This window comes from Musa acuminata, chromosome BXJ1-5, assembly GCF_036884655.1.
Source record: "Musa acuminata AAA Group cultivar baxijiao chromosome BXJ1-5, Cavendish_Baxijiao_AAA, whole genome shotgun sequence".
Taxonomy (NCBI): Eukaryota; Viridiplantae; Streptophyta; class Magnoliopsida; order Zingiberales; family Musaceae; genus Musa; species Musa acuminata.
The window spans coordinates 42,243,198-42,265,120 of NC_088331.1; the positions used below are offsets into that span (position 1 = coordinate 42,243,198).

The window sequence follows — 21,923 nt, forward strand, 5'->3', positions numbered from 1 at the left end:
AGCTGGTGAATCTTAATTAATTTAGAGACAAAAGACAAGATCAAGAAAAACTCTCACTCAAACTTGAATCTATGTTATCATCTCGAGGCCTAGGGAATAAATTCCATTTGGAAGAGAAATATGACACAAGCAAATGGTTATCCTAATCAGTAGAGTCCTTTGAATCAAAAGTAACCCATGCACCACCGGAAAAACAAAAAAAAATAGTCAAACATTGCATTGTCAGTACAAAACACAAGTAACAGATGACGTGAGGCCATGTTTTCTGTAAAAAGAATAAGAGAACACTCATAGTGGAGTTCCTGTCAAAGCTGTCACCAGCTTAAAGAAATAAATTTTCAATAGCAACAGGAAACTCTTGTATCAATGGACCCCAGAGTTAATGGTGTTCATCACTTCATCAACAAGTATGTTCAGTACGATAAAGCATAATGCAGAACTATATGATATACCCATGACACCGATAACTACAATATAACAGTACCACTTGTTTCAAAAGAGTCTCTAAGTTTCAGAATCTTCAGAATTTTCAGTCACACTTTCATAATAACCATTTAGTTCACTAGCGCTCTGATACACGATATCTTTTCCTGTGTTATATGCATCCTCAGAGCCAGAACCCCCAGTATCAGTGAAAAAACTCGTATCTTCTTCTGGTTGGACAGAATGAAGCAAGTAATCCAATCCATTTACAACATCATATACCATCAATCCTATCCTTCCTCCAATCCAGCTACCAAGATGACTTCCCATAAGATAACCCAATCTTCCCAGTCTCTGCTCACCATGGTAACCAACTGCATAGGCCCCAGATAAAGTACCGGTACCTCTGAGGAAGCCCTCTGTCAAGGTTCCTCCAAAGTATAAGGCTTCAAAGAAGTCCCACCCTGATGATATGAGTGGACCTGTAATGCGCTTGGCTTGCCTGGAAGCCTCCTTTGCAGCTTTTGTGCCAGCTTTCTGAGCCTTCTTTGCAGCCATGCTTGCGGTCAGACCTTCCGTCAAAGCTTCAGTCAGAGCAATCTCTGTTTCTCGTTGTCTTATTCCTTCAACATGTGCACTTCGGATGTTGTACGCATAGAGTTTGACACCCTCTTTGACTACACAGGAAAGACTCCCAGATCCCATGTCGAAACAATTCAAAAATGTGAACTTCCCACTTTTGGATGCAGCTTCTTCTCCAACAAATTCCCTGAATTTCTCCGCTGCAATAGCAGTACAATGATTGGCAATAGAGACATGTCTATGCAACACTTGACCACATATGAAGCAAAAGATATCATGGAAGGTATTATAGTTATAACGTTAACAACGCGAAAAGTATTTCTATAGAGCTTTTTTTGCTGGTTCTGAAGCAATGCAATAAATCTACAATGATATGAAACATAGATCAGAGATAACTTAAGAAAGATGGATTTACTGTCATAACCAAGAAGCCAATTGGTCAAACAATGTGTATGGAACATGTATGTGAAGCACTGGCCTGGATGGACTAAAGGCTGCAAGGAATGCTGGTTCTACTCGCGTTCAAGTTGAATCTGACTCCAGTGTTGTGAATGAGGCTGTTAACAGTGCTACACCTCCTTGACAAATTGCTAATCACATCCGAGACATTCAACACATTGCTCTTACCTTATGTTCTATTTCTTTCAAACACACCTATAGGGAGATTAATATGTCCACTAACTGACTGGCTAATTTTGCTATGACTTCCAAGTCCACTTTTTTGTGGAAAGAAAGTTTCCATTCTGATCTTTCCATGCTTATTTCCTTTGATGAGAAGGATATCTTTTGTACTCCAGATTTGAGTTAATAAAGTTTCTATTTTACAGCGAAAAAAAAAGATGTATAGAACATGTGTTATCTACCATGCCTCAAGAATACTCAAACCCAAATTGTTAGTAATTAGCAAATTAAATCATATATAAATTTTAATCTTTTCCCATCTTTGAATAATTAGGATCTGCCGCTTCCCCACTGATGTTTGCCTGCCATTTTCTTTCTTTATTTACTCTTGACATTCTCATCACGGACTAACATGGAGAAATTTTATCCTTGATGCTCTTAAGATAGTTATCATCTTGTTGTATAATCCACAATAAAAGGCCTTGCATGAATTCTCCAGGACCACTTGTCTTGCATAAATGATTTGATACCATATGCCAGAATCTAGGTGACCTGCTCAATAACTTATGTTGAATGGCCCATAAACAACATAGCTCCGAAATGTTAGTGTTAGTTACTTGTTAGCAATAAGAGAATCCAATCATCTAATCCTTAACTGATGATGTAGTATTCTGATTTAAAACAAATACGAGCAAGAATCATTTAGACATCAGGAAATTGCAAGTCAGGTATCCCATAGATAAAATAGACACTTAGCAATTAAAGCCAAGTCAACATAATGAGAAATCTTGCTTTATTTTTTAGAATCTTTTCAACATACTTCACAGTATCAGCAGATTCTAGTACGACATAATTAGTATTGTTCAAGAATAGTCCAATTCTGACTGACTCTTAAGACTTATATAGTTGGAAATTGGTGGGAAATTGCTATAGTTTTACAATATTACTAAATCTGAGTTACTAGAAAATGAAGATCTCATAATTCCCCGTGTACCACCAATGTCTTAGTCTCTGCAATCATTTTCATTAGCTGCTACTAGACTCAAAACTTTAGCTGATGAAACACATGTATCATGAACCTTCCATTTCTAGTCTCTTCAAATTTGACAGATCACAGTAAACCAAGCCCAAGAGTTTTAGGCTAAAATTTTTATTATATCTATGACCTAAAGCTATAAGACCACAAAAAGTAATAGCGGCTTGTTGCAACAAATTAAAAAGTGCTGAAGTTCAATGTTAGGGATTTGACTGTTCTTTTTAGTTTTTACCAACATATTATGTTAATAATTCCTAGATATAAGGAGTATTTGATAGCCAATGCCAGGCTAGAACAGAAGACCAATTAAACAAATAGGTTAGTCATCCAGAAAATGAGAAGCTGAGATGGAGAGAGAGAAATTCACCACCGTCCTTATGCTTACATCTCTCCTACTAGGCACACAAAATGGGTCCTAAAGACAGGAGAGAGAGAAGCAATTTTTGTATAAAATGTCCTACACGTTGGCCAATCATACACCATAGTAATTGACTCAATTAGTTACATGAAAACAGTTACAGATGTTGCAATTAATAAACCAAGTCAAAGAGTGAGTTGCATCTTTTCAACTACACAAGGACTTATGTTATTCACACAAACCTCATTATACAGCGGCATTAACTTGTAAACATGTTCAGAATTGATTTAAAATTTAGATTCTCCCCCAGCAAAGAATTTCATGTTGCTAGTTTCTGCAATTTTAAAAAAATTCAGCAGTTTCCACAAATTTGTTAGTTTACGGAGATACCAGCCATTTTAGGTTAAGTTTCAATTTTTCAATCAATTTGAATAGAATCAAATTCTTTTTTATTGAGTATGTAATTCTTGAATGGTGAAAATTAAAAATTAACTAAAGGGTGTCTATAAATGTGTTGCATGGATTGGTTCCACATCCAAAGTAAGAGTAGCATTATGATGGTGATTAAGGGTTGATGGTACAACATATAATAACTTGATTTTAGGAATTTGAGCTTCATGGTTCTGAGCTGATCACATTCAAGTTACTAGGCTAGTGGGCCTATTGAGTCAAGTCATGCTAATTGTTACCAAAAGGCATGTACTATCCTGGGAATGAAAGGCCATTGATGAGTGGACCAAAATAAAATGACCGACATGTACATGGTGTAAGGAGCACATCATTACATAAACTACCACTGGTCTTTTAAGTCCTTGGATGCTACCTACAAAAGCAATTGTCCTGAAATTGTGTAATTTTGTTATTCCCTGATGAGGAGATTAAGTCATTAACTGGTAGGGATTTTAATGCTTTGAATAATCTCATATCAGAAGTGGAGAAGAGGTTAGCCACCTACAGATAACTATGCTTAAATAGTTCATGCCTAAGGGATTTAGGCCCATTGAATCTAAATTACCAAGGCTAGTGGGCCTATCAGTCTATGACATAATAATATCCTCGTATCAAAAATTGACGATAGGTTGGAATGGCATATAAACTAAATGGGTCTATCACCAACAACTAAGGCTAAAGCATTTGAAGGCTCATGGTTCTGGGTCCATCATATCCAAATTACCAGGCCAATGGACTTATTAAGTCCAGTCATGACAATTAATATATGTGTTCCCTCCCCTTCTCTTTCTCTTACACACGCACTTTACCATTCTGTCTTTAAGCCAATTACAATCTTACCAAAATAATATAATAAAATGATAAAGCCAATGTACCATGTTCCCACCAACACAGGATCAGAGAAGGGTCATACCGTGTAGCCTTGCCCCTACAAGAACATAGGTTGTTTCTGTGACCCAAGTCCTAGTCATCCTACTCACAGTGGAGTAACTTTCTTGTAATACCAAGGTTCACCCTCTTATCCTCCTACTGTACTGCTATAATTATTCGTCTCGATCTAATTTGAATCTATGGGTTTGTGGTTTTGATCAATGTGGATCATTAGGATTGAATCTCAAAAGTATTTTTATCAACATCTCAGATGTTGAAGTGTTTAATCATAGTTTATGTTATATGTATAGCAATGTGCTAACTGAGAATCGGCTGAGCATATTATAATAACTAAAATAAGATTTCAGGCTTTAGAACCACTGATGTCCTAAAAGGGCAGCCCAATACAATACATGAGGAAAGCAACTAATATCCAAAATGTTATTTATAAAAAACAACAAGCAATCGGGTATATCAACATGTACCTGCTGATTTCACTTAGGTAACCAGAAATCCCAAAAACTTAAGCTGTTAGGAAAGGATACAATGTATGCTTTAACATATCCTCTCACAAGCAAGATGGTTAAGCTTGACATATGAACAAAGCCCGAGACGCAAGCTTAAATGAGAATGGGCAGTGGCCGAATAATTTTAATTAAGAACTGTGAAAGATTCGGATATAAAATTCGAACTCATGACATGCTATGATGTAATTTTAAAGATATGATTGGTAACTAGAAATGCCAAAAGCTTGAACAGTTAAGAAAGGGGACTTTAACAGTAATAATGGTACATGTTTGATATCGATGCTTGACCAGATCTATAAATACAGTTGGTACATACTAGTCCAACACGGCCTTTTAAACTATGATTTTAAAAGGTTTGAAGGATACTACCAGGTTAAGTTAGCCCATGGGCAGGGGTTTCAGACCTCAGCCCCAAGAGCCTAATCTGGGTCGACTACCAACCAGGTCAAAAGCCGCTCGAGTTGCATCACTTTATTACAGGTTGGGTTCGTGTCACTTGTCTATATATGCCATTCTTGCTTGGCCATTGATTTCGGATTAAGTCTGCTTAAGGAGGTTCTTCACTCCAACAATAAGCAACCAAAAGAGCACTGCTACAAGCAACATTTACAACACAATATATGCACTAGATGATCACTAACATAGGTTACTTGCTGCATATGACCGCAAGAGACGAAATCTTCTAACGTTTCAAGTGACAGAATCAAGTGAGATAGTGAAGTGTTTGTGCCCCTGCATTCTAAAGAGATCAGGGAGAGACGGGTTCCTGGCGGACCTTTCATGACCTTAGGTTAGGGAAAGAAGTATTTTGATCTCTTATCTGTAATTTCCTTCTATCTACCTACCCTCACACCTCTTCCCCAGGGGAAGAAATGGCGGTGATCTCCACCCCTTGAAGACGAAATGCTATCAAGAATCTGGAGGCAACGACCGCCAACAGGGCTACGTCTTGCGGGGCCTCATGTCCAATCAAAAGGAGAAAAGCCAACAAGCCACAGAAGCTTATATTCAAGACATGGAAGGGGGAACACATAAATCGAGCATAAAAACAAGATAAAAGAGATGGAATCAACGCGGACCTGCCATGCTGAGAGCGATGAGACCACCTACGAGTAACAGGAGCCGGATCTGCGGGCTGTGGAGATCCATCGTCGTCGCCGGGGCGAGCTACAACCCCGATCCCACCCGGCCCGAACTCGATGCAATTCGAGCTCGCAGGCAGCGAGGGTTTCTTTGAGCCTGCGGTTCATTAAATTTGAGCGTTGGGACCTGAAGCAAGCTGCGATTCGTCGCCGGCGCGTCACTCCAACGACTGGGTCGAGGAGACGGAAAGGAATATTGTAGGCCCTTCTGGAAAGCGAGGGTGAGATGACGTATGCCAAGTGGAAAACATATGTTGTATGATTTCAATACCGACGCATGCATTAGAAATTAACAAATTAAAACAAGAAGATGAAGCATCCTTTCATCATAGCAAGAAGAAGAATATGACGATAATAATAATTATTATTATTATTATTTAAATAGAGTCATTATGGTCTAATAATTATTATTATTATTATTTTTTAAATAGAGTCATTATGTTTTCGTTCAATAACAGAAAAACATTATAGCTGGCTATTATCTCACCCTTTTATTATTATTTTTATAATAAATAAATGTAAAATTTATAGTTTTTTTCAAAAAATATAAACCAAAATTTATGATTAAGTGGAAAAAAAGGATTTATATCTTTCTTGTGAAATATACCAAAATAATATTGATTTTGATCCAAAATCTATCAAATTTTCTCAAATAAATCATTTTACGAAACCTAAAAATGTATAGTAAATTGAAAAATTAAGATTAATAAAAATGTAAACTAATTGAATATGGATATAATATTTTTCTTTGTTTCTGAACTAAGACATTATAGATATATTCATGAACACTATCGATCTGGTGAAGTAAAAAACATTATGAAAATACTGTAATTATCTGTTCCAGTAATAGATTGATTCAACTGGTAGAGTTTCAGTCGGAAAAGTTATTTTATGATAGTAAGGCATTTTAAGTATTTTAAAAGGTACGATAAGAATTTTGAAAATAGGGGCACTATTCAAATAAAGCCTAAAATAGGGATTCCCTAAAGATCACTCCCTTTGTTTTTCTTGTCATTCTTCCATGATAAATAAACACAAAGATATATACATCAATTTAAGATTATATGGAGAAAAAAATAAAAAAAAATATTTTTCATTATTTTAAATATATCAAAATCTTTTAATTTCATTCAAACCCGCTCAAACTCTTATATAGATCATTTTAATAAAGTTGGTAATTTATAATAATATGAATTTAAACTACTTAAGGTTCTTATAATGTTCTTGAATAAAATCATAATATTATTTCTTGATAACAAAAAAAATCATAACTTGGCAATGTTTCACTATTTTTTATTTTTATTTAGTAAATAAACATATATACTATAAGCTTTTCTAAAATATATAGACATAAATTTAAAGCAAAGTGAAAAAACGAGGAATTATCATCCTTTATTATATGCCAAAATAATCCTAATTTTCATCGAAAACCCTCAAATAAATAATTTGACAAATTCAAAATGCATAATAAAATTGACAATTGAGATTGGTGGGGATACAATGTTTTTTGTTTCTAAACTAAAACATTGTAACTTGATATTATCTCACACTTTTTATTATATTTTTTAAACAAATAAACATAAATGTTATGAGGTTTTTCTAAAATATATAGACCTAAATTTAAGATTAAGTGAAAAAAAATGAGGATTTATAGTCCTTTATTTTGAAATATACTAAAATAAAATAAATCTTTTTAATAAAAAAATCATTTATAAAATTCCAAATAAACAATTTTATGAAATATCATTCAAAAATATGTTTATAATATTTAAAGTTGGCGAGAATTTAAACTAACCAAAGTCTATTGTAGTTTTCTGAATAGATTTATAATATTGAAGAACACTATAAGTTCATTCAAAAATCTTTGAGTAACCGAAGGCATTTTATCGATGGTGTCACAAACGTTGGGACTACCATCTTAAATATGTGATTAATGTCATTCAATCTAAGCTAGTAGATGACACATGATTTACGTAGTTTTATTCTTAACACTCCCCTTCATTTACCAGACTCGAGCCCAAGAGGTAGAATCAATCAGGAAGTTTTTATTATAAGCATGGCTTGAAAAGTTTAGAACCAGATGTTTTGCTCCAATATTATTTTACTTTTTTGTTAATTTTATTCCATTTAAAAATTTAAATCTAAGACATATATTTATATTTTTCACATTGTATCTTATGGTATTACTTGCGTTGCACCAACACACGTCAGTATGTATCGTCAAGTGGTGAAAACATATTAACTCCTTTGTTCGCTAAGAAGATACCATTAAATGGAATTATTGAGCATATTTTTCCTTTTCAGCAGTCACAAAGGGTTGGGGTGGATGTTATTTGTAGAGCATTACTACACGCATGTCATGTTGTGAGGGCATAGGTATTAACTATCAACTTAGTCGACAAATACATGAATACAAGTACGTGAGGTGTCAAGCATGCAAAAGATCTTATTCTTTACGAGGTTTAGTATACAGTTCTCTATTAGAGCATTCCACATTTAAGCATTTAAACAAAGTAACAGTGGTGGCTTGAGATTTTTATCATGATAATAAACATGGTCAACGTGACTTGTAGCTTTTATCTATCTAATGCCTTTATAATTGAATAGTTCTTCATTAGCCATGCTTTTATTCCCAACAACAATAATAAGTCATAATATTGTTACTTCTTTTACATTGATCTTGTCGTAAGAAGCTTATTTATTTGTGGTTCTTTTTTAGTATTGATAATCTCCTTATTATTCATAATTCTTAAAAAATATATATATTATTTTATTATCTACATATCAATATTATAAAATTTATCCTTTTTTTTTTCATAATTTCACACTCTCTATCGATCTTGTTCATTACTCCCTATTGACGTTGACACTCCTCCCCTTATGTTCGATCACAATCATTATTCCTTTGAGGTCGTTGTTCATCGAGAAAGAAGAAAAAGACAATGAGGGTCGACTGACCGTCAATTAGGAAGAAGAGGAGGAGAATATTTCCATCCATTTAAAAATATTAAAAAAATTTAAATAAGATTAGACATAGTAAAAATATATTGCAAATAATAATATTCTTTTATAAAGATAATATCAAATTAATACATGATGAATAATTATTAAATAACAATTAATGAATTAATTATATCCTTCATAATGTTCCAAGGTGCTAGTGATTTTATACCATAAAAGATGGTTTTACAGAACTCACAATCCCATCTAAAATTTCATCTTAGTAACAAGCTCAACTGCAGCCTAAACAAGAGCAAGGGTTTCAAGCCAAATGAAGCATGTTGGTCATCTTTGAAACTATTAAATTGATTCCAAGAGAAATTCCACTTAACATTTCTTACCATCTATATTTAACATAATGCAATTTTGGCATCACTATATTATAATTTTAGGCATCAGAACAATTTTAGATTATTATTTTTGGGTAAACAAGCATGATGCTATTGGTGTGATCTCAACCACCTAATGCCAAATCTCTAGACTTCTTCTAGTTGAGTGAACAGTTTTTTAGAAACAAATACAGCCAAGCTCTGATCTCCATTAATTAATTGCAGAATAGCACGCCATCTACTAGAAAATAAATCAAGGATCTTGTTCATTGACCCCTAATATAACTTCACATGAGGATCTAACATAATTAATATTGGTTAGTGATTTCTCATTACTTAATGAAATATCTTCTGGTCTATTCAAGCTTTATATAGGTCCATATAATTACTTTAATAATAGAGCTAAAAGTTTATTTTAATCCTTATTATTTTAACGATGGATCATTAAATCATATAAAATAACTCGTAAGTTAAAAAAAGCATAGCATATAAGCTCTTACACACTTATAATAAATCAAGTCCGGGTTAACAAAGGTTAAAATATGATATGATGATTCATAATAAGTCATTAATATAATAACATATCTAATTTAAGGTTAAGATTCATTTTATCCATTGTAATTTTGATCATCGATATCTTAAGCTTTTATAGTTTCCTCGTGTTTAAAATAACCTATATATTTTCAAAAATATAACATATAAACTCCTCTTGTCAAGTATAAGTTAGACGTTAGAGTTTGCTTACATGAGATGTTGACTCATAATAAATTATTAATATAATGACACATAAATTTAAGTTTAAAAAAACTAAGACCTCCATCAATGATAGGAGAAGACGTCATCGTGGAAGCGACCACCAACAGCAACACCGAGCCACTACTGCCTAGTAGGGCATCATACGCATGTAGCCTCTCTTATACTAATGACGAGCTCAAGAGCTTCTGATGCCTTACTAGGCAACAACGGTTCGGTGTTGTTATTGGTAGTCACTTCCATGATGCCTCTCCTAGCATCAATGGAGGTCTTATTTTTTTTTAAGCTTAAATTATATGTGTCATTATATTAATAATTTATTATAAATAAATATATCATATAAATAGATTTTAATGTTTATTAATTTAGTTACATTTTAAAAAAATATAAATATTATTTTATATACGAGTAAACCATAAGGACTTATGAGCTCTATGGCCAAAACCATAAGGGTTAAAATAGACCTTAATCCTAAATTACACATGTCAATATATTAGTGCCTTATTGTGAGTCAACATATCACGTAGACTCTAATATCTATTAACTCAGACTTGATGAGAGCGATTTATATGCTATGTTTTTTAAAATATAAAAATTATTTTAGATACAAATAAACTATAAGAGCTTAAGAGATGGGTTAAAATAAACCTTAATCCTTAATAATAAGAGAATAGTGTTTGATAAAACAACTCAAGAAAGATAGAAACAAGCACTACGTAGCAGTCTAAATTCAATTGAAGTCCAACATCTTTGGCACTCTACAAAAGTTTCATATGCAATTCTAGATTTACCTTCCAACTTTAATGAACATTTTTTGCAAGATTATAACAAGCCTAATACATTTGATTTATTATCCGGAGCTGACCGTAATTAATCTCCCCAAGAAATATTACTAAGTCTGTATAAAGAATAACTAGCGACCATATGAAATAAGTTACGTGCTCCAAGGAAAGCATCCTGCAACACTGAACTATTGCAAGGCTTGAATAAAATCAACTGAACAATCTGCATGTGTATGTAGCATTAGCTGTATAATCTTCTTCAATGAACATGTTGACAAGAAGCTACTCATATAATTTGAACCACTACTGATTAAAAGGTTGTGATGTTTACATAAGAATCCAATGCATGACTGCACTTGTCAGGGATGAGATTTCTCCCTGAAGGTCACATAAGTCTCAACCTATTCAGCACCAGGTCAGGATGTCCGCTACTACTATATCACAATCAGGTTTCAGATTATTTATCCTAAGATTAGATGCAAAACATGGAACCGAAGCCATTTAAGAGTCATTGCATGCTAGCAACAAGCTTGGGCTTCAATGCTAACCAATGAAGAAATCATTTTGTGCATATTTCAAGATCTACCACACCTTTATAGTTTCTTCAGAGACACGCAGTAAGTATTCAACTGGAATAATTAGGACATTTACCCAAAGATCGTGTTACAACAAGCACATGCACACATATCACCCACTGACTTGGACACGAAAACACATACTGATTTTACATGCAACTCAACAAAACCAGAACACAAGCAGCAAAGCAAGGTAGATATTGCACAACAATGAAGTTTCAGAATCGGACTATGTTAGAATTGGCTATGACTGGCTGTGCCATGCCAGGAAGCTTCCATGGCATCAGGAGAGGGTCTGGTATCTCGGGTATGTCCATGGCCATCCCGCTGAACTCCTCAATGAAATGGAGCACCGAGTTCACCGATTGCAGCCTCTCGGTCAGTTCTCTCAGCTGAGCCCCCAGCACAGCATTCTCAGATTCCACTTTGTTGTACTGCTCTGTTACCAGATTGATCTGCACTGCGATCTGACTGTTTTGGCTCTTGAGCTGCGCCTCCTGGTTTATCAGATCATCCAATTGCTGCTGCTTCTTTATCCTCGATCTCCTCGCTGACTCCCTGTTCGAGAGCATCCGCTTTCTCTTCCTCACGTCGATCATCGGCTGCGAGTCTCCTTCGGAACTCGAAGTTCGGCGGACGGGAAAGGAAGAAGACATATCCTTGTTCCTCGCTGGATCTCTGATTCTAAGCTATTCGAAATTGGATTGAACAGGAAAAGAAAAAGATGCCTCTTTCTCGACGTTAATGGATCAAGCAATCAGAACGAGTTTATGAGATCACATAGAACCAGTAGAGAAGGACCACAGAGAAGGAGTGAAGGAAGCAGACGCTGAGAGTAGCGAGATTCATAAAAGCAGGATTACGGTTTTCGACAGTATTCGAGGGAAGAACATCAAGAACATGAACCTTAGTGAAGAGATCGAAAGAGCAGCTGAAAAGGGAGGATCCCAAAGATCAGATTTTGCGAGTCAGATCTGGATTATCACAACCAAGAAACAAAACCAACCTTGAAAGATCGGATTTTGGAACCGGATTTGTACCCCAAAAGGGACCAACCAAAGATTTGTGGAAGAAAAAGGGCCGAGTGAGAGAGAGGGGGAAGAAAGAAGACAAAGAATACTTAGCTGGAAAGGAAAACAAAGCCAAGCCCACCAATGCTTCGACGAAATGAAGAAAAGAAGGTTGCAAATCTGGCGGAATGGGCGATTTATAGAGGATGAGAGGCGCATTCCGGGACGTGGTTTTGGTGACCTAAAACGTGGGCGATGACTTCTTGCGGGTAGAGATCAGTGCGTTGTGTGCTGGCACGGTTTGATTGGAGGAAACCCGCGGTGTGCAGGAAGCGCGTTCAAAAACCAGCCGACTAGTGACAGCTGGGAAGGTATGAAATCTGCGGGCAAATCCAGCAGACACGAGCTGTTGGATTTGACTGGGAATCTTTGGTGGGTGGATGGCAGTGGTGATGGGTTTGGAGTTCACAGGTTTTCAATGGTTGATCCTTGCCATATCAATACAGAAATGTGTTCTAAATCCCACAGTTGTTGAATTCTTGATCAAATACTTCTTTGATGTAGTCAAATGTCCTTTCCAAACATCCTTCAGTCCGATAGGTAAGTATTTTCGTACAGCAATTACATCAAGTATTTCACCAAATAGAAATTGAACAGATAATTCCCTCCTCTTGTTCCATTCTTTATCCTCCAATAGATCAATAAGTCATGCCAAATTCTGAGTCTTGTATTAGTGTCTTTAAATATCAAGTTATTAAATTTATACTAAGGCTTCAATCGTCATCCACCTCTTCCATTTGTTAGATTATTTGCTTTCCAAAAAAAATCCAAAATATTAAATACTTTCATTTGTAGGGCAAACACAAGCAATATTTTAGAGATAAATAAGATCATCAATAGCGAGTATATGAGAAAAAAATTCTGCTGTCTCACATAAACTACCAAGTTCTAACAATCCAGAACGAAGAATAAAAGCACATTGTTAGAGTTTATACATATTGGGTTCTTCTCTAACAAATGAATCTTTTGGGTCCTATAATTACTGAATCAATAACTTTATTGTCGCATGATTAAAGAGCAGGTTGTGAATTTGAATAATGTATTTCTCTTTTTTTATTTCATTTGATATTCAATTAACATTTACAAAATAACTTTTTTCTCCGATCGACTTGGAGCATATGCTTAATTATATTTTTCAAGTTGGTCTGCATATGAAAGGGGCGTTAGAGTTTTAATATTCATCAGAATCTTTCCTACAATTTAGATTTTTGGTCACCCATTTCAAAATATTTATCACTTGCAAGTTTTTCTGCACTTTTTTTTGTTGTTGCAGCTTGCTTGGTGGATTATAGAGTCGTGCAAGGAACGATGAAGTTTGGTGATGATATAATAATCTCATCTCGTGAGGAGAGCAAGTCAAGCTTCACATTTTCTGGCAAAGCCAGCTCTGGAAATATATGATAAGGAGAATGCAAAGAGTATTCATTCTGTAACTCATGTTCTTTGTTATTTCCGATGTATCTTTCTCTTCAGTTTAATGGAATTTGAATTTATTTACTACTCAAAATATGCAGCCAATGGTATTGATGTCACCAAAGTTTTAAGTAGAACATTGAATTTGACTGCAATTTTTTTGTTTAGGGAAGCTACGGTGAAAATTCAACAATCCACTTTCAAGATATTTGACACGAACACAATGAAAAGAACATAGGTGAAAAAGAGGGTCAAAGAAAAAAAAAAGGTCAAAGTGCAGATGCACATTGTCCATGACTACGTAGTCCTTCTCAAAACAAGCGATATTGGAATGGGAGAGGGGATGCAATTGTCTTTAGGACTGGATGGAGTTTCGATCATTAATATGATCTTAAGTATTTTAGATTATGTGGTCCGATCGTACAATGTTAATAGCTCAATATTTTCATTGGAATAAATCCTAATGATTAGTTCAAAGCTGACCTTCTAAACATTGTAACGTTTGATAGATCAATTTTTAAGTATTTGATTATGAAAAAATATTTTTTTTCTTCGTGTATCATTTGTTGGAAAAATCTATTGAGAATGATGAATGGACATAACTATGTTATAGTAGATTTTGACTATCCGAGTTGAAAGTTGACTCAAATCTAATTTGATTCTTGGTCAAGCTAATCGCAAGGTAAAGTTTGTTGAGTAGGACATTCGAACGCTACAAACTTGCATTGGGAAATTTAGTCAGACAAGTTGAACTTAAGATTAGTTCATGTATCCTTTTTTTTATAGTGGGTGCCTTGGAGGGTTGTTACACTATTAGTATAGTAACATAAACATAAGAAACAGTTATAATCATCTTCATCAGTGCTGAGCCATTATACTCGTTTGTTACATTAGTTAGAATCGTTCTCGACCAATGTTGGGCTATGAAGATTGTTCGTACTCATTCTATGGCTAGCACTTGTGGGATACGGTTATATGAGGTTAATATAGTATAAAAGATCACTAAAATAGCTTCCATGCATTGACTAGGTGACTCGACCACATGGAGGTGAGGTATCGGGCATCGAATGGTAATGTTAGCATATGATCAGTCACGCCATTTTTGTCATAACATATGCCTCTGTACTTCTTGAGATGAGCAGCATAGTGAACTTGGGATGATATAGCGAGGTATGGTGGCACGATGGAAAGGTATGGTGTTGTGATAGCAATGCATAAGGGACCGATGATGCCAAGTGCAATAGCGCGATAGGTTAATACCTCCGAGTATGGCAGTGTGATCGATGCACAAGGGATTAATGAGGTTAGGTGTGATAGTGTGATAGTACACAAAGGGCGAGCCTGAGCATGACAGCATATAAAGGGTAAGCTGTTAGTCATAGGTGTCCTGTAAATAAATTACGTGAGTGATGACATATGTGACATGACATACAGTCTTTTTGCTTATTATTATTATGATTTTTTTTACTTTATATTACTTGTTGCATACATATATTGTGATGCCTAAAGATATGTACGATTAGAATCGGATCGTGATGAGATCACGATAATAAGACTAATTCATCTTTAAACATATACCATAAATAATCTCGATCATAAGTTATTCAAGAGGGTCATTATGATAATCGAACAAATTGGTATACTGTATACCCATTCATATGATGGAGCCAGTTGGTCTCATAACTACTTATGTGGGGACACTAGAGATATAGTACAGATGTTCATTGGAAAATGAGTTCATTGATTGATTTGCTTACGGAATGTTGGATGGTTGATGATACCTTACTATCAGACAACGATTCTGTCGTCTTAGTGGCATATCTAGTCTTTAGACTTGAGATGCCAATGATATCATATATGAGTACTTCACTCTTTGATATCAGACTTATAGGTCTAGAAGTTCAGATATAGTATAGTTGGTTATTGAGAGTGACAGCTAACCTTACGAGGGCTATTGAGTGTCGATAAAAGATCGTTCACTCTTAGTATCATGAGAAAAATATCTTATATATTCTTGCTTAGGTAAATCTTTGGCCAGGGTCATTCGGATTAAGGGAAAAAGAGTTTTCCGGGAGAATTCGATTAGAGCGAGACTTGAGTAGAAACCGTATGGACCTGACACCACCATGCCCGGTATATGGTCTATGAGATATTAGATGGATGAGGGACTATAGATGTATGGTAATTGAGGACAGATAAGTTCAATGGATTGGATTCCCCTGTATCGTTTGGGAACTACGGCATAGTTGCCTAGTATGTTCGTAGTCGATGAGTCGAGTGAATTATTATGGAGATAATGATTCACTAAGCCATAAGGAGTTCTAACATGTATGCTTTATGACCAGCTCGATATTGAGCCTAGAGGGTCACACATATATGACAGGTGTTGTGATAAGTAGAGGTTCAGACATGAGATATCCATTGAAGCCTCTATCTTATTGGATATCCAATAAACTTTTGAATTATTAGATCGTATGAATGAGATCCAATAAGAGTCAATAAAAGATTATTGGGTAGAAACCTACTAATCTAAGAGGCTTGAGTAGTTGGATGAAGATTCAATACCCAATATGGTAGGATCCATTATGATTAAGTTGATAGAGAGCCTCTATAAATAGGAGGGAACCAAAGCCATAGACTAGGTTCGTTTTTAACTACCACCTCATATTCTCTACTAGTCATAGGTGTCTTACAAGTTAATCATATTAGTGATGACATGTGTGACATGATACACATTTTTTTTCTTCTTATTATATTATTTGATATTTTATCACTTTATATTGATTGTTATATATATATATATATAATGATGTTTATGAATCTGTGCAATGAGAATCAGATTATGATGAGATCATGATAATGAGATCGATTTACCTTTAAATATAAACACTAAATAATCATGGTCATAGGTTAATTGAGAGGGACATCGAGATGACCAGACAAACTAGTGTGTTATATACCCGTCTATATGTTGGAGATAGTTGGTCTTATAGCTGCTCGTGTGGGGACACTATGGATACAATACATGTACTTATTGGAAAATGAGTTCATTGATTGATCCGCTCATGGAATGTTTGATGATTAATGATACCTCATTGTTAGACAATGATTATATTGTCCCAATAGTGTACCTGATCCTTAGACTTGAGACACCAAAGATGTCCTATATGAGTACTCCACTCTTTGATACTAGACTTATATGTTTGGAAGTTCTAAATATAGTACAATCGGTCATCGGGAGTGGCAGTAAACCTTGCGAGGGCTATTGAGTGTCGATAGAGGATCATCCACTCTTAATGTCATGATAGGAATATCTCATATGTTCTTACTCAAACAAATCCCTAGCCATGGTCATTCAGATTTAGAGAAAAAGAGTTCTTTGAGAGAAATCGATTAGAGCGAGACTCGAGTAGAATCCTATGGGTTTGACAGCACCATATCTGGTATACAGTCTCTAAGATATTAGATAGATAAGGGATTATAAGTACATGGTAATTGAGCACAAATATGTCCAAAGGATCAGATTCATCGTTTGGAGGCTATGGCGTAGTGGCCTAGTATGCCCGCAATCGATAAGTCAAGTGAATTATTATGGGGATTATAATTCACTAAGCCAAAAGGAGTTCTGACAGGTATGACTCACGACCAGCTCGATATTGAGCCTAGAGGGTCACACACATATGGTAGGTATTGCGACGAGTATAGGTTTGGATATGAGATATCCGCCGGAGCCCCTATCTTATTGAATTCCAATAAGCCCTTGAATTATTGGATCTTATGAATGAGATCCAATAAGAGCCAATAAGAGATTATTGGATAGAGATCCAATACCCAATAAGGTAGGATCCATTAGGGTTAAGTTGATAGAGGACCTCTATAAATAAGAGGGAACCAAACACCCAAATGCCGAAGGTTTTCTTGGTTGCCACCTTCTATTCTCCTGTCCCATTCTCCTCCTCGGATAGTAAGTGTGGAGATTTGAGAAATGTCGTTGTAGCCTTACTATGGATCACTACTAGAGAGGTGGGCACTTGACTTCCTTCATCATCTTCTACAGATCTATAGGGATTCAAGGATATATAATCTCCCTAAGTAAAACATAATTATCTCACACATAGATTTAAGTTTCATGGATTTTTGCATACCAATCTTCGTACGATGACGAACATCTTTTTTAAAATTTTTAATTTTTTTATTTTTTGTTCTTCCGCTATGCATATGATGTCGCATCTAGATTTTCCTATAGTGGTATTAGAGCTAGGTTGTTTGTGCAAAATAATTGTTTTAAACTGCATGTGTTATGTTTTAGGATGAATTTTTTCGTCAAGATCGTTGACGCCAAAGGCGAGAAAGGACAACAACTATTGCTGCCCATGCATAAGTGGCCAAACGTTGCTTGCAACCTTGGCCATCTGCGTGCAGGCAATTGGCTACCGTTGGCATGCCTTAGCAGGCTGCCAATAATGGTACTCATAGGGGCGTCTGCCCACCGAGGGGGCGTAGCACCACTTGTGGGCACTACACCCATAGGCAAAACCACCCGTAGGGATAGTAATGCCCATAGGGGCGATAATGCCCATAGTGGCAACGATGCCCACAGGGGTGCCCGCCCATAGTGGTCGCAAACAGCAAGGTGGCGACAGCCGCAAGGTAGCAAGTGTAAGAGGGCAGTAGGGTTTTCTAGGCAGAAGATAGTTTTTCCCCTCATAATTTCAAAAATTCTATGTTCTATCCAAATTACCAAAATACCCTTCATAATTCAAAAAATTTCTTATATATCCCTAATTTCAGAAAAATATTAGTTAATTAAAAGATTTAATTAATTATTATTATTATCTAGTAGTCCAACATGATGATGGTTTGTACATGTGATGTATGATGTGGACGAATGATCATGGACCATGTGATATGATTATTATTATTATTGAGGCTTATGAGTCTATATTTTTCTCATTTATTGTTGGGCTTGTATGCCTATGATTAAGTTGTAATCACACGATGAGGCGCAGCAAGAGTGTGAAAGTGATAGTGGGACCCACGAGGTCGAGACGAACGATCGCGATGTATGGAGATGCGCTAAGATGTCGATGAAACTGACAATGATGAGATGGACAATCACAAGGCATGGAGATGCGCCACTGCACATATAGATCTTGATGTGAGTGATTAGGTGACTGACTTAGGGCTTACCACATTAGGTTGCGGTCCATGACTCTCGAGATTTCTTTTCACAAGAATAGGAATGGTCTTAGAGGATAACATATGTATGGATCTTGTGTTTTAGTCCCTACCAGACTTCTTTTCACAGTTTATAATGAATTTTAATATGAACAAGGTTGAGATGACGCTTCCTAAGCTCCTCAATATGTTGAGGGAGGCAGAGAGCACTATCAAGAAAGAAAAATTAGTTCTCTATACGAGTGAGAATAGAAAGAAAAGAAAGGTAAAAAAGTCCCTTAAGAAGGGCAAGGGTATAGGCAAACTAGGGAAAGTAAAGATTGCTAAGAAAGATAAGACAAAGGGCAAAGGCCAGTACTTCCACTACGGTAAATATTGACACTTAAAGAGGAACTACAAAGAGTACCTTACAAAGAGAGTGAAATAGAAGCTTGAAGAAGTTTCAGGTACATTCATGATCAATCTTCATTTGTCAGACTTTTATGATAATACATGGGTATTGGATACCGGTAGTACTTATCATATTTGTAATTCGTTATAAGTTCTGGTAAGATGTAGGAGATTGGCTAGAGGCGCGATGGACCTCAAGATGAGCAATGGAGCAAAAATTACTATAATAGCTATTGGCAAGGTCACCCTATACATTTGTCAGACTCTTATGATAACAAATGGGTATTGAATACTAATAGTACTTATCATATTTATAATTTATTGTAGGTTCTAGTAAGACTTAGGAGATTAGCAAAAGACGAGATAAACCTTAAGATGGACAATGAAGTAAAAATTACTATAATAGTTATTGGCCAGGTCACCCCACACCTACTTGGTGGAGCTATTATTACATTGGTTACATGTTATTTTGTTCCTTCGATTATCAAAAATATTATTTTTATTTTATGTTTGATAGTCAGTAGATATAAATTAATTTTTGATAATAATAATTGTTCAATAGATTATTCACTCAGAGTATAGGATTAATGTGAAGTTTGAGATCTCGGTGACCAAGAGATGCTTTCAAAACTTGCTGGTTCAAGATGGATCCATCTATGATGAGGTTTTCTTTGTCTTTATGATGAGGGTGTTTCCACCACTCAGCACATGTGAGCATGCTCCCTTTTCTTTTGCATGTCTTCTCTGTGAGGGAATGGTCTATTTGAAATTTCTATCATGATGGTTGTTTCTTTTCCTACATATGCTATACATATTTACTATATATACAACAATATATCATACTTAGTTTCGTGACTTGCATTAAGTTCTATAATTTTGAAGTAGTGAATGCTGGTTAGTGATGTGACACATTCTTTAGCTAACTTTGCTTGATCAAGATTCGTTTGTCAGTCTTAGGGATTTGATTTCCCATCTAATTTTTGCAAAAAATTTAATTCTCTTATTCTTGCTACAATAGTAGAATAAAGAGTTTTTATTTTTCTGGAAAAAAAAGGTTGGTTAGTGAACTTGAATAATGAAATTTCAAGCATTTATTGCCAAGTTTAGAAATTGATAGAGTGCTAGTAATATATTAGGTTTTGATATATGAAACTTGAAGATATATGAATCACATGTCGAAGGGATAGGGAGAGTGATAGAGCAAGAAAGAAAGAATGTATTATTATTTGACTCAAATTATCCTGACTACAACCCAAACTCTATGATCTCATAACCCAATATTTGGAGTTTGTATAGCCCCATTGATACATCAAATTTAATATGTTCAATGTGAATATCTTTTCTCTAAGTGATTTTTCAACTTCCAAGAATTAATATTTAGTTTGGTTCATTCTCCTATAGGGTTTTTAATGTGCTTCACCTTTTGAGAACTTCTTTATAATAATACCTTGATGTGCTTCAAACTTCTTCATGGTTGATTGGAAGGATGAATAAGTTCAATTCCAACATCATCATGTCAAGCTTAATCATTACATCATCACGTTATTCGTATTTATTTCCTTCGCTTATAATTCTGAATGCAACAAATACAACAGACCAACTGAATAGAATAGAATACAGCACGACAAGAAAGTAGAAATGCAAGTGTATAGGTGTCACAGTGATGAATGAATCATGCTCTAAGCATAGCTACACATCCCGAACTGGCAGAAGCAACCCTTCGTGCACCTCTTGTCGCAGCCACCGCAGTTGTTGGGGTCATACATCACGTTGACGCAGCTGCCGCCGCAGCACGATTGGCCGAACCAGCACTTTTTCCCGCACTCCCCGCAGTTCTGGTTGTCGGTCATCACGTCCACGCATTGTTTCCTGCAGCAGTGGTGGCCGGCGCGACAAACTCTAGGGAACTTGTCGCAGGTCATCGAGCCTCTCGGTTTGTGATGCCTAAGCGAGGAGTAGATCCCCAGGGACAATGAAGACGGTGCTGCTGCTGCTGTCGAGCGCTCGTCCGATTCCGCAGAGGAAACGGGGAAGGCAAGAGATGTGGTCAAGGCCATGGCGCATGCCACGACGAAGAAGAACCTCATTGTCATTCTTACGTGGCGCAACTGACGAGGTTTAAGGGAGAAGGCTGGTTGAGGTTTGAGTGTAGACGACGATCTGGTTATGGGAGGGAGACGGGATGCATGATGGGTATTTATAAAGGGACGTGGTGAGAGATCAACGAGTTGAAAGGTTGGTCAATTGTGTACATTATTCATGGCTATATATTTCATTATATATTTCCAAACACCAATTAATCGAGTCACTAAACAATCATTTTCCTCATATCGTTCAAATGCCTGTTCAGTTGATTTGATTCACAGTATTAAACCACGATTTGCACACGGCCGTGAAGATTCCAAATAATGAGCGTGCCCGCCG

General features: G+C 35.8%; 3 protein-coding genes across 3 annotated transcripts; all 3 read right to left on the reverse strand.

The window, feature by feature from the left end:
- Positions 1 to 239: 239 nt before the first annotated feature.
- LOC135674373 (uncharacterized) lies at positions 240 to 6,229 on the reverse strand. Its single transcript, XM_065184159.1, has 2 exons — positions 5,947 to 6,229; positions 240 to 1,205 (listed from the first exon to the last, which is right to left on the reverse strand). The coding sequence occupies exons 1-2, from the start codon at positions 6,014 to 6,016 to the stop codon at positions 505 to 507; spliced, it is 771 nt and encodes a 256-aa protein (XP_065040231.1). The 5' UTR covers positions 6,017 to 6,229; the 3' UTR covers positions 240 to 504.
- A 5,437-nt stretch (positions 6,230 to 11,666) lies between these two features.
- Positions 11,667 to 12,047, reverse strand: LOC135673976 (bZIP transcription factor 53-like). Its single transcript, XM_065183381.1, has one exon. The coding sequence runs from the start codon at positions 12,045 to 12,047 to the stop codon at positions 11,667 to 11,669; it is 381 nt and encodes a 126-aa protein (XP_065039453.1).
- A 9,131-nt stretch (positions 12,048 to 21,178) lies between these two features.
- Positions 21,179 to 21,556, reverse strand: LOC135673977 (protein GRIM REAPER-like). The gene has a single exon (XM_065183383.1). The coding sequence runs from the start codon at positions 21,554 to 21,556 to the stop codon at positions 21,179 to 21,181; it is 378 nt and encodes a 125-aa protein (XP_065039455.1).
- Between the last annotated feature and the right edge of the window lie 367 nt (positions 21,557 to 21,923).